Source organism: Micromesistius poutassou (assembly GCF_964030765.1).
Source record: "Micromesistius poutassou genome assembly, chromosome: 8".
Classification (NCBI taxonomy): domain Eukaryota; kingdom Metazoa; phylum Chordata; class Actinopteri; order Gadiformes; family Gadidae; genus Micromesistius; species Micromesistius poutassou.
The window spans coordinates 20,996,061-21,008,560 of NC_140278.1; the positions used below are offsets into that span (position 1 = coordinate 20,996,061).

The following is a 12,500-nucleotide window of genomic DNA, read 5'->3' on the forward strand; positions in this document are numbered from 1 at the left end:
CTCTAGTACCCATAACCCCACTCTAGTACCCCTAACCCCACTCTAGTACCCCTAACCCCACTCTAGTACCCCTAACCCCACTCTAGTACCCCTAACCCCACTCTAGTACCCCTAACCCCACTCTAGTACCCCTAACCCAACTCTAGTACCCGTAACCCCACTCTAGTACCCCTAACCCCACTCTAGTACCCCTAACCCCACTCTAGTACCCCTAACCCCACTCTAGTACCCCTAACCCCAGTCTAGTACCCCTAACCCCACTCTAGTACCCCTAACCCCACTCTAGTACCCCCTAACCCCACTCTAGTACCCCTAACCCCACTCTAGTACCCATAACCCCACTCTAGTACCCCTAACCCCACTCTAGTACCCCTAACCCCACTCTAGTACCCCCTAACCCCACTCTAGTACCCCCTAACCCCACTCTAGTACCCCTAACCCCACTCTAGTACCCCTAACCCCACTCTAGTACCCCTAACCCCACTCTAGTACCCCTAACCCCACTCTAGTACCCCTAACCCCACTCTAGTACCCCTAACCCCACTCTAGTACCCCTAACCCCACTCTAGTACCCCTAACCCCACTCTAGTACCCGTAACCCCACTCTAGTACCCGTAACCCCACTCTAGTACCCCTAACCCCACTCTAGTACCCCTAACCCCACTCTAGTACCCCTAACCCCACTCTAGTACCCCTAACCCCACTCTAGTACCCCCTAACCCCACTCTAGTACCCCCTAACCCCACTCTAGTACCCCTAACCCCACTCTAGTACCCATAACCCCACTCTAGTACCCCTAACCCCACTCTAGTACCCCTAACCCCACTCCAGTACCCCTAACCCCACTCTAGTACCCGTAATACCCACAATGCCGCTCACCGAACAGCGCGGCGAAGTCCCTGATGATCCAGACGTGCTGGTCGTCGGGGTCGGACGCCATCAGGTGCAGCTCCTTCCTGAACTGCGGGTAGAGCGCGTCGCTCTGGTTCACCACCCCGACGACGAACACCTCGATGCCGCTGCCGTGGGCCTCCCGGACGGCGCCCTCCAGGCTGACGGCGTCCCTCTCGTCCGCCTGGCCGTCCGTGATCACCACCGCCACCTTGCGCACGCCGCGCCGCGCCGCCGACAGGAACACGCGGCTGGCGCTGCGGATGGCGCTGCCCGTGAAGGTGCCCTCGCCCATGTAGGGCATGGCGCGCACCGCCGACTTGACGCGGTCGCGCGACGCGGCCTCGCCCAGGCCCAGCACCACGGTGTGCTCGTGGCTGTACAGGACCACGCCCACCCGCGTGGTCTCCGGGGCGACGGAGGCGCGGTCCACCACGGAGTTCACAAAGTCCTTGACCAGGTCGAAGTTCTCGGGGCCCACGCTCTCAGAGCTGTCGATCACAAACACCAGCTCCAGGGGGGTCTGCCGGCACGTCACCCCGCAGCCTGTTGGGGGAGGGGGAGGGCGAGGGGGGGGGGGGAGAGGGACGTTCTGATTGGCTTAAATGGGGGGGACCTGTGAGGTCAGCTAGCCTGGCCTAGCTAAGAAGACATCACCCGGCTCCCATTGGAGGGGCTGTAATGGCGTGCGTTTCACCAGAGGAGGTGCTGTTTCCACGGTTACATTTTCGTCAGTTAGGCCAGGTCCATTTTTCTCCAGTTTTTCTACAGTTGATACACATTTTAGTAGCGATCAAAGTAAAAAAAAAAAAAATAGACTTACTGCAAATGGATTTCACTATGGTTATGATATCAGCCCTCTGTAAGAGACGGAGATGGGTTTTAGAGCGGCGTTCGCAGGCGGTAATCCGAGCTGAATCTTAGCCGGTCGTCGTAACTACGGCGTTGCTCTTACCGTGAGCCCTGGCTCCCCCTTCTGCCCTGCTCTGCCCTGTCAGCCAACACAGGAAGGAACCTTTCATTAGACACTCATATAGGCGAGCTTGTGATGGCCGTCGGGCGATGGGCGATTGGCGAAACGATTCGGTCAGAACGAACGAATCCCGAAGGTGAACGACGAGAACTGATTCCCAAAACAAGAGAACTGATTCTTTTTTTAAATTTTTTTTTACATAAAACAAAAATGACGTAAATGCGTAAATAAAAGATACAAACGAACAGAGCTTCGTCTCCCCTCGACTTCATATTGATTGAGTCTAAAACGTTCTCATGGTGGTTGAGGCAGCTTGGGCTTCTTAAAACCAGACAAGTGTAATGCTCGAGCGGCGTCGTAGGCTAATGCTACAGAAATGATCAGTTTTCCCGAGCACTGTCACCGTCTGAGACCTTCTGGTGTTTTAAAAGGCTCTATTCGCGGTCCTACCTCATGTTTACAAGCAAAGCGGTGAGGCCAGACACCTGAGATGCCCCGCCAAATGACGTAACAGACCATATGACTCAACCAACTGAACGAACTGAACGAACGAATCAAACAAACGATTTGTGACAGTGAAGGGAACCGAAAGAACTGATTCCCGGAAAAGAATCGTTTGGCCCATGCGGCCATGCCTGATGGCCGTGGTGAATCAGCCAGGTGAACAGAGGAGTGTGAGAGGAGCTGAGAGGCCAGAGATAGAAATCACTGGATTCAAAGATTGGGAAAGTGTGTTTGATCATGTAACGGTAATAGAATAATAAAACAATTATTAGTTGATCAGTAGAAACAATATAAAACAATATTACACAATATGACAGTAATAACACAGTAACACTATGATTAGCATAACAGTAGAAACCGTATTAAGAGTTAATAAAACAGTATTGACAGTAATACTATAATTATCCTAACCGTATAAACAGTATTAACAGTACTAATATAACAGTCATAGTCTAAGTATCATAACAGTAGAAGCAGTACTAATATAACAGTAATAATCTAATGTAATATGTAATATGTAATATGTAATAATAAAGTGTCCATTACCCAGGGTCCAACAGCCCCTGGCTCTCCAGACTCTCCCTTGTCCCCCGCTCTCCCGTATTCACCTTTGAACCCTCGCTCGCCCTGGAAGGAGAGAGGGAAGCCACAACGACGTGTCTGACTCAGGCCTGTACGAACGGTCCACTCTGATGCACTTCTTCAATCACAATCATCATCATCATGTTGATTATAAAACGTGATAAACAAGAGTACAAAACAGCAAATGTTCCAAATATTCCACGTTACCCTAACCCGGTCCTCATTACCCTAACCCGGTCCTCATTACCCTAACCCTGTCCTCATTACCCTCACCCTGTCCTCATTACCCTCACCCGGTCCTCATTACCCTCACCCTGTCCTCATTACCCTCACCCGGTCCTCATTACCCTCACCCTGTCCTCATTACCCTCACCCTGTCCTCGTTACCCTAACCCTGTCCTCATTACCCTCACCCTGTCCTCATTACCCTAACCCGGTCCTCATTACCCTAACCCGGTCCTCATTACCCTAACCCTGTCCTCATTACCCTCACCCTGTCCTCGTTACCCTAACCCTGTCCTCATTACCCTCACCCTGTCCTCATTACCCTCACCCGGTCCTCATTACCCTCACCCTGTCCTCGTTACCCTAACCCGGTCCTCATTACCCTCACCCTGTCCTCGTTACCCTAACCCTGTCCTCATTACCCTCACCCTGTCCTCATTACCCTCACCCGGTCCTTATTACCCTCACCCTGTCCTCGTTACCCTAACCCGGTCCTCATTACCCTCACCCTGTCCTCATTACCCTCACCCTGTCCTCATTACCCTCACCCGGTCCTCGTTACCCTCACCCTGTCCTCATTACCCTAACCCGGTCCTCATTACCCTCACCCAGTTCACATTACCTTCTCCCCCTGGAGACCGACCCCTGGAGGGCCTCTGGGTCCTGGGGTCCCTCTGAACCCGACCTCCCCCTGGTCACAGACAGACAGACAGACAGACAGACAGACAGACAGACAGACAGACAGACAGACAGACAGACAGACGGACACACAGACAGACAGACAGACAGACAGACAGACAGACAGACAGACAGACAGACAGACGGACACACAGACAGACAGACAGACAGACGGACACACAGACAGACAGACAGACAGACAGACAGACAGACGGCGTCAGATCAGTGGAAACAAACAGCGTTTACAGTACGCCCACGCACCAGTGACTGCTGTTCATATGGGTCAAATGAAACAACACCTGACTCCAGTGGACACCGGAAATCCCAGTAGCAGGGTACTGGTGTCCACTGGAGGCAGGTGGGTTTTGGGGGGGTGGTTAGCCAATCAGAGCAGGAGTTGAAGATGGACAGTACCTTGGGCCCGTGAATGCCCTCTCCAGGGATCCCTTGGGGGCCCGGGGTTCCTGGTCGACCCAGCGACCCCTGGTAGGAAAAACAAAACAACATTGAGCTGGTATTGAGCTGGTATTGGAGCAGACATGCGTGTGACATGTTAATGTCACTGTATTGTGTCTTGTGACCCTGTACTCCAGGCCAGTGCTGCTGCATCGTAACAGGTGATCAATAGAATAGGTCATCAATAGAATCAATCAATAGAACAGGTGATCAATAGAGCAGTCGTTACCTTGACACCAGTAACACCGATCCCTTGGGGCCCAGAAGGACCCGTGGGTCCAGGGTAGCCTCTGTCTCCCTACAGCGTTAACAACATCATTTACTTACTAACTAACAAAAAACACACACTGGTAATCCTTCGAAATTATAATTACTATTCAAAATAACAAACATAATTTTGTAAACAGAAATAAGTGAGAAATCATTCCTTTATGATGCACACGTCTAACTAAGCCACATGTCATGACTAAGCCAACTGTACGCAAGCCACTGAACACCTCCTGAATTGGCCCGTCTCGCCACTAGATGTCACTAATTTCCACATTAAGCCTGTGAACGGTACTCGTTGTAGACCTGTCAGACAGACCGCTGTACAACCGGCGTCCACTACTCCCCCTATTGGGTCTTGTCTGCGTGAATTTTAACCATTTATCTGCACGGGCTTTAGCCGGCTTTAGCTTTAGCTTTAGCTTAGCTGCACAGGCTTTAGCTTAGCATTAACGGTTTAATGGGTCAAAGTAAACAAAGAGACAGACTATACCGTGGACCTGCTTAAAGTATGATTCAGGACACACTTTGAGGCACACTGACGGATGCAAACACAGGCCTTATTAGAGGAGGCGGGATCTATGATCTTGGAGTGTCACTAGTCTACTACTACTACTAGTAGTACTAGTCTCTACTACTACTACAACTCAATTCGGATACATGCATTTACCTTTGGTCCAGGCAAACCAGTCCCTACTGGTCCAGGTCCTCCCGGTAGTCCGATCTGCCCTGGAGGTCCCTGGGGGGTGCGAGAGACGAGAGAGGTCACCTCTCCGCTGGGAGATGCTGTATTTTGTACCGGCAGCAGGAAGTTAAAGCAGAGAAGGACAGAAGGTTCTCCACTCACCGGCAGCCCTGGGAAGCCTTCGGCGCTCAGACCGGCAGGCCCGGACTGGCCTGGCGGGCCTCTGTCTCCCTGGGGGGGGGGGGGGGGGGGGGGCGTAGTGTTTAGTGCCACCGCAAGCATGTTTGGGGTTATAGATCGTTCTACGACAACATGCGTATCCCACGGCTTTGATCCAGAGTGTAAAATATGCTCTTTGTTTTTATCATGGGAAAAAAAAAGTCTGGGTTTCGTACTGAGTCATCTCAGTGGAAATAATTAACTAGGGGGTTAACTCGTATTTACTACTGATGCTCCGCATGTGTAACACCGCCCCCCCACCCCACCCCCCCCCCCCCCCCCTCCAGCCCTCTGTGGTTCAGTCCATTCCGGTTCCCAGAATGTTCTCCACACCTGGAAGCGGGAGGGGGCCTCCTCTAGACTCCTCTAGACCGACTCCGGCCCAGTTTCTCTGGACACCAACAAAAAAAAAAAACCAACCACAACTTAAGCAAAGCTCAGGACAATGAAAACCGACTTTGGGTCCAGTCCCGGATCTCCCCGGCGCTCCGACGTCTCCAGCTGGGCCGCTTGGCCCCGGGTCCCCCTGGAAGGAGACCAGAAGCCGTCAGAGAGGGGTCCCAGAGTGCGGGCCTTGTCCCGGTGACAGCTGCGCGTCGGGCGGGCCGCGCGCTGAGCGCCGCTCTTACTTTGGCTCCCGGTATCCCCCGTCCCGGAGGTCCGATAGCACCTGCTAGGCCGTGGACGCCGGGCTCCCCCTGTCGACGACACACACACACACACACACACACACACACACACACACACACAGACACACATGCACACGCACACACACACACACACACACGCACACACACACACACACAGACTCTCAAACACGTTTTCATTAAATCGTAAATCTAGAATAGATCACCGTCAAATCAGGCTTTGGGAAAATGTTCGGAAGGCGTTGTGAACTCCGTGGTAAAACAAATATGAACAGTAGTGTCACGGTGAACATGACATCCACATTGCAGAACTTTAGCAATTTGGAAGATGAATAAGTTTGCGTCTCCCAAATTGCTAAAGTTCTGCGATTCTAAAAGTTCTGTGTTTGCAGTCAAACCCTCCGGTTCGCAGTTTGACTCCAAACCGAAGGGTTCTGGGTTCAAACCCCATATCCGCAGCCTACCAGTGAGGCACCCTCCAGCAGGACTCCCCTAGCCCCTCGCTGCTCGTCAATGAGCGTAATCTAAAATAAATCGCTGTGAGCTGGGACCACATGTTGGGACCACATGTTTGTATCTGGGGGAGGGACGTGTTTGTTTCCCTCTCCGTGGTGTTGTGGATCCGCAGGTGCTCCGTCCGAGCAGCGCGGCGGCGGTCCGGGGGAACGCCGGAGGAATGTGCGGACGGAGGGAGTTCGGTTCCAAAGGCGTGACAAATCACTGAGCGTCAGTCGGTCGGTCGGTCCTCCCGCCGTCGCTCGCTGCTGGGCCGTACTAACCTTGGGCCCGACGGGGCCCACCGGCCCGACGACCCCAGACTGGCCCCTGTAGCCTCGCTCCCCGCCGTCTCCCTGTAGACGGAGGAGAGGTACGACAGCACAAACACTTACAAACACGGACATGCCTTCTAGGCCAGGGTCGCAGGCCTGAAGGTGGTGCAGATGAGCCTGTAAAGTGCCTAGCTGTTCTGCTAGGGTGGTAGGCAAGGCAAGGCAAGGCAACTTTATTTATAACGCACTTTTCATACACAAGGCAGACTCAAAGTGCTTCACGTATAAACACTGTCATACAATAAAATAAAATAATAGATAAGTAAAAAGTAAAATAGATAGAAAATAAAGGCAAAGTTTAAAAAAAACATTTTAGAAAGGCAGAGTTAATAAAAATGCATTTTAGAAAGTGAGAAAATAAAGGCAAAGTTACTAATAAAATAAAAAAATAAATAAAGAAAATTTAAAAAAAGGTGAGCTAACAGCCACATTTATTTAAACATGAAGGCTAGTGCCGTGGTGAGGTTGTTTGACTCCAAACCGAAGGGTTCTGGGTTTCGAACCCCATATCCACAGTCTACCAGTGAGGCACCCTCGAGCAGGACTCCCTAACCCCTAGCTGCTCGTCAATGAGCGTAATCTAAAATAAATCATCTACTAAATGACTAAATACAATTAATCAATTCAAGTATTAAGTACATAACAACACCTGTAAAGTACTAATTCAACATCACAATCTTCTTTATACTTTCAACGGGTCACTGAGTTGGTAAGTCGGAGGTATTATCCCTGGGTTAAACAAAACATGGAAATGAAGGGTATTCCGGTACCTTCGCTCCAGCGACGCCGATACCAGGAGCACCTTCCGGTCCTCGCAGCCCCGGGAAGCCGATGTCACCCTGTGGTCGTGGAAACACACAAAACCTTGGAACACCAGGCATGAAGCCCCCCCTTCCACACCCCGACTTCAATTCCAACAGAGCACGATTTCTCAGCCAACGGCTTCCATTGGCTGAGATCAACACCAATCTTCGATGATCTTCGATAAGCAGAGTCGGTTACCTTTTGTCCTGGAAATCCATCCACTCCTGCAGAACCCGGGATACCTGTTAGACCCTCGGTTCCTGGGTTTCCCTGAGAGAAGACGAACAGGTCAGATACGCAACACCTGTCTACACAGGTACACGCAACACCTGTCTACACAGGTGCACGCAACACCTGTCTACACAGGTGCACGCAACACCTGTCTACACAGGTACACGCAACACCTGTCTACACAGGTACACGCAACACCTGTCTACACAGGTGCACGCAACACCTGTCTACACAGGTGCACGCAACACCTGTCTACACAGGTACACTCAACACCTGTCTACACAGATACACTCAACACCTGTCTACACAGGTACACGCAACACCTGTCTACACAGGTACACTCAACACCTGTCTACACAGGTGCACACAACACCTGTCTACACAGGTGCACGCAACACCTGTCTACACAGGTACACTCAACACCTGTCTACACAGATACACTCAACACCTGTCTACACAGGTACACTCAACACCTGTCTACACAGGTACACTCAACACCTGTCTACACAGGTACACTCAACACCTGTCTACACAGGTACACTCAACACCTGTCTACACAGGTGCACACAACACCTGTCTACACAGGTGCACGCAACACCTGTCTACACAGGTACACTCAACACCTGTCTACACAGGTACACTCAACACCTGTCTACACAGGTACACTCAACACCTGTCTACACAGGTACACGCAACACCTGTCTACACAGGTACACTCAACACCTGTCTACACAGGTGCACGCAACACCTGTCTACACAGGTACACACAACACCTGTCTACACAGGTACACACAACACCTGTCTACACAGGTGCGCGCAACACCTGTCTACACAGGTACACACAACACCTGTCTACACAGGTACACACAACACCTGTCTACACAGGTACACTCAACACCTGTCTACACAGGTACACACAACACCTGTCTACACAGGTGCGCGCAACACCTTTTTAATCGAGAACTTGTGAACACTTAACGAGAAGAAAATGTTAAGAAAATGTAAATGAAGGTGTTAAGTTATGTTGACACAATGTTCCTATAGTTTTCTCTTTCTAGCTTGACGACTTTTCTTCTCTGTATCTCTCTGTGTCTCTCGCTGAACAAACCCCATCCACACACGGCGCAGAGTGAGGGAGTGGAGGAGTGGAGGAGTTACCTTGGGCCCCGGCTGCCCGATGGCCCTCTCTCCTGGTACTCCAGGGGCCCCTGGAAACCCTTGGTTCCCCTGCGGGGGGGCGCGGAGGGGGAGGGAACGCCTCAGACGTTAGTGGTACGGAGAAATGAAGAAGTCAAGAAATACTTGAAAAATACTTTGTTCAAATTTTGGTTTTTGAAATGAAACATGTTGAGATAAGTGTTGGACTCAAACTTCTTTTTAAAATGAAATCTTTTTAATGCATTTCTTTTACCTCTAAATGTGCAGTTTACAGGTTAACTCTTACCTTCGATTCAGTACATTTTACTCATAGTACCAGTGCTTTTACTTCATGTATGTTTCAGTATTCTTTCGGCCGGTGGAGGGGCCCGTTCCGTGACGCCGTGGCTCTCACCTTGGGTCCCGGTATCCCGATCCCCGGGGGTCCTCTCGCCCCGGACACGCCTGTGGCGCCCGCGTCGCCCTGACAGCAGAGGAGGGAGCGTCACTTTAGGGTTCATGTGTTTCTCAAGTATCCCTTCCCCGTGTCCCATCTGGGACTAGAAACGTCCGGACGTATCCGAATTCTTACCAAGGATCGAGTTGTGTGTCCGGCATCCAATCTGACGCAACACACCAAGTATACACAAATAGCCACAACACACCAACCATCCACAAGTACACACGACACATCAAGTATCCCATAAAATGATCACAATTCAATCACGTAGACTGTGTAAGACTCAATAACTTATATTTGGCTGTTGACTTTAACCTCACTCAGCCAATGGTGGAAGTCCCTCAAAAAAAACACGAAACGACAGAAGATGCAGGCTCGCACGGCTTCTCATTCTTCGTTTGTACGGGCGTGACGGAGGAGGAACAACCCCCCCCCCCAGGGAGGACAAGCGTCCATTCCATCCACCCCTCCGTCCAGTTCACCTTTTCCCCCAGAAGTCCGGTTCCCGGGGCCCCTATCCGTCCTGGGAATCCCGGCGGTCCTGGGGTTCCCTGCGGGGGACAGGGACAGACGGCCAATCGGCGGCAGCAGGGTTCATGTTTTCATTGGACGGTTCGATGGGAGTAATGGATAGGTTGTTTCACCGCAGGGGGGGGTGTGTGTATGTACCTTGTCCCCTTTGTCCCCACTTCCTGGGGGCCCGCGGACCCCCTGGACGCCGGCGTACCCCCGGTCCCCCTGTGGTACAGCGGCGGTGGGTTCAACACATGAGTGCATGATGAGGCCACGCTGAACCTATTCCGGGAACTTCTCTCCCCGGGACTCACTAGTTGTTGTTTCAGCTCTGGTGTGGCGTCCAGAGGAAGCCGGTTCACTGAGCTGAACTTTACGTTAACATTTTTGACATTCAAGCAGACGCTTTGATCCAGAGCGACTTCAGACAATCAGTACATTTGTCCGAAGAAAGAGAAACAATATATCGCTGTTGGTACAAGTGAGGATGTTCACAGAACCAAGTGCCAAGCACTAACCATCACTAGGTTAACCCATTCCCTGTATACACTAACCATCACTAGGTTAACAAATTCCATGTGTACAATAAAGATAGCAAGGATAAGACGCTACACGATGCTAAGTACTATTTGCAAGGATCGTAGAAAATACAATTGCGTAAGTAAAATATAAGTGTGTAAGGTGGGTGTGGGGTAGGCTATGCGGTCTAAAATCTCGAGTTTCGAATTGCTCTACACATTAGATTACATTTCTGTAACCCTGATTTTTTATTGCATATTTTGATGTCAGCCTCATTTGAGAGTCACTCTGAATACGACCTTCTGCTGATACCGAATGGACTCTAGTCCAGTGATAATGTGTGACTCTAGTCCAGTGATAATGTGTGAATGGACTCTAGTCCAGTGATAATGTGTGAATGGACTCTAGTCCAGTGATAATGTGTGAATGGACTCTAGTCCAGTGATAATGCGTAAATGGACTCTAGTCCAGTGATAATGTGTGAATGGACTCTAGTCCAGTGATAATGCGTGGATGGACTCTAGTCCAGTGATAATGTGTGAATGGACTCTAGTCCAGTGATAATGAGTGAATGGACTCTAGTCCAGTGATAATGTGTGAATGGACTCTAGTCCAGTGATAATGTGTGAATGGACTCTAGTCCAGTGATAATGAGTGAATGGACTCTCGTCCAGTGATAATGAGTGAATGGACTCTAGTCCAGTGATAATGTGTGAATGGACTCTAGTCCAGTGATAATGTGTGAATGGACTCTAGTCCAGTGATAATGTGTGAATGGACTCTAGTCCAGTGATAATGCGTAAATGGACTCTAGTCCAGTGATAATGTGTGAATGGACTCTAGACCAGTGATAATGTGTGACTCTAGTCCAGTGATAATGCGTGAATGGACTCTAGTCCAGTGATAATGTGTGAATGGACTCTAGTCCAGTGATAATGCGTGAATGGACTCTAGTCCAGTGATAATGTGTGAATGGACTCTAGTCCAGTGATAATGAGTGAATGGACTCTAGTCCAGTGATAATGTGTGAATGGACTCTAGTCCAGTGATAATGTGCGAATGGACTCTAGTCCAGTGATAATGTGCGAATGGACTCTAGTCCAGTGATAATGTGCGAATGGACTCTAGTCCAGTGATAATGAGTGAATGGACTCTAGTCCAGTGATAATGAGTGAATGGACTCTAGTCCAGTGATAATGTGCGACTGGACTCTAGTCCAGTGATAATGTGTGACTGGACTCTCGTCCAGTGATAATGAGTGAATGGACTCTAGTCCAGTGATAATGAGTGAATGGACTCTAGTCCAGTGATAATGTGTGACTGGACTCTCGTCCAGTGATAATGAGTGAATGGACTCTAGTCCAGTGATAATGAGTGAATGGACTCTAGTCCAGTGATAATGTGTGAATGGACTCTAGTCCAGTGATAATGCGTGACTCTAGTCCAGTGATAATGTGTGGATGGACTCTAGTCCAGTGATAATGTGCGACTGGACTCTAGTCCAGTGATAATGTGTGACTGGACTCTCGTCCAGTGATAATGAGTGAATGGACTCTAGTCCAGTGATAATGAGTGAATGGACTCTAGTCCAGTGATAATGTGTGACTGGACTCTCGTCCAGTGATAATGAGTGAATGGACTCTAGTCCAGTGATAATGCGTGAATGGACTCTAGTCCAGTGATAATGTGTGAATGGACTCTAGTCCAGTGATAATGAGTGAATGGACTCTAGTCCAGTGATAATGTGTGAATGGACTCTAGTCCAGTGATAATGTGCGAATGGACTCTAGTCCAGTGATAATGTGTGAATGGACTCTAGTCCAGTGATAATGCGTGAATGGACTCTAGTCCAGTGATAATGTGTGAATGGACTCTAGTC

At 50.1% G+C, this 12,500-nt stretch overlaps 2 protein-coding genes across 3 annotated transcripts in view; one reads left to right on the forward strand and one right to left on the reverse strand.

Moving 5' to 3' along the window:
* LOC311351107 (uncharacterized protein) overlaps positions 1–12,500 on the forward strand; it is a 223,410-nt gene that overhangs the window by 44,345 nt on the left and 166,565 nt on the right. The window lies entirely within an intron of this gene.
* LOC311351586 (uncharacterized protein) overlaps positions 1–12,500 on the reverse strand; it is a 31,268-nt gene that overhangs the window by 3,219 nt on the left and 15,549 nt on the right. Inside the window, exons 15-32 of the mRNA XM_084471759.1 lie at positions 10,259–10,327; positions 10,072–10,140; positions 9,545–9,613; positions 9,151–9,219; positions 7,960–8,031; positions 7,728–7,796; positions 6,907–6,978; positions 6,110–6,178; positions 5,938–6,006; positions 5,424–5,492; positions 5,247–5,315; positions 4,539–4,607; positions 4,268–4,336; positions 3,798–3,866; positions 2,915–2,995; positions 1,847–1,882; positions 1,715–1,751; positions 880–1,437 (exon numbers count right to left, since the gene is read on the reverse strand). Of these exons, the coding sequence (XP_084327885.1) occupies positions 880–1,437; positions 1,715–1,751; positions 1,847–1,882; positions 2,915–2,995; positions 3,798–3,866; positions 4,268–4,336; positions 4,539–4,607; positions 5,247–5,315; positions 5,424–5,492; positions 5,938–6,006; positions 6,110–6,178; positions 6,907–6,978; positions 7,728–7,796; positions 7,960–8,031; positions 9,151–9,219; positions 9,545–9,613; positions 10,072–10,140; positions 10,259–10,327 (1,684 nt within the window). The remainder of the gene's footprint in view (positions 1–879; positions 1,438–1,714; positions 1,752–1,846; positions 1,883–2,914; positions 2,996–3,797; positions 3,867–4,267; positions 4,337–4,538; positions 4,608–5,246; positions 5,316–5,423; positions 5,493–5,937; positions 6,007–6,109; positions 6,179–6,906; positions 6,979–7,727; positions 7,797–7,959; positions 8,032–9,150; positions 9,220–9,544; positions 9,614–10,071; positions 10,141–10,258; positions 10,328–12,500) is intronic.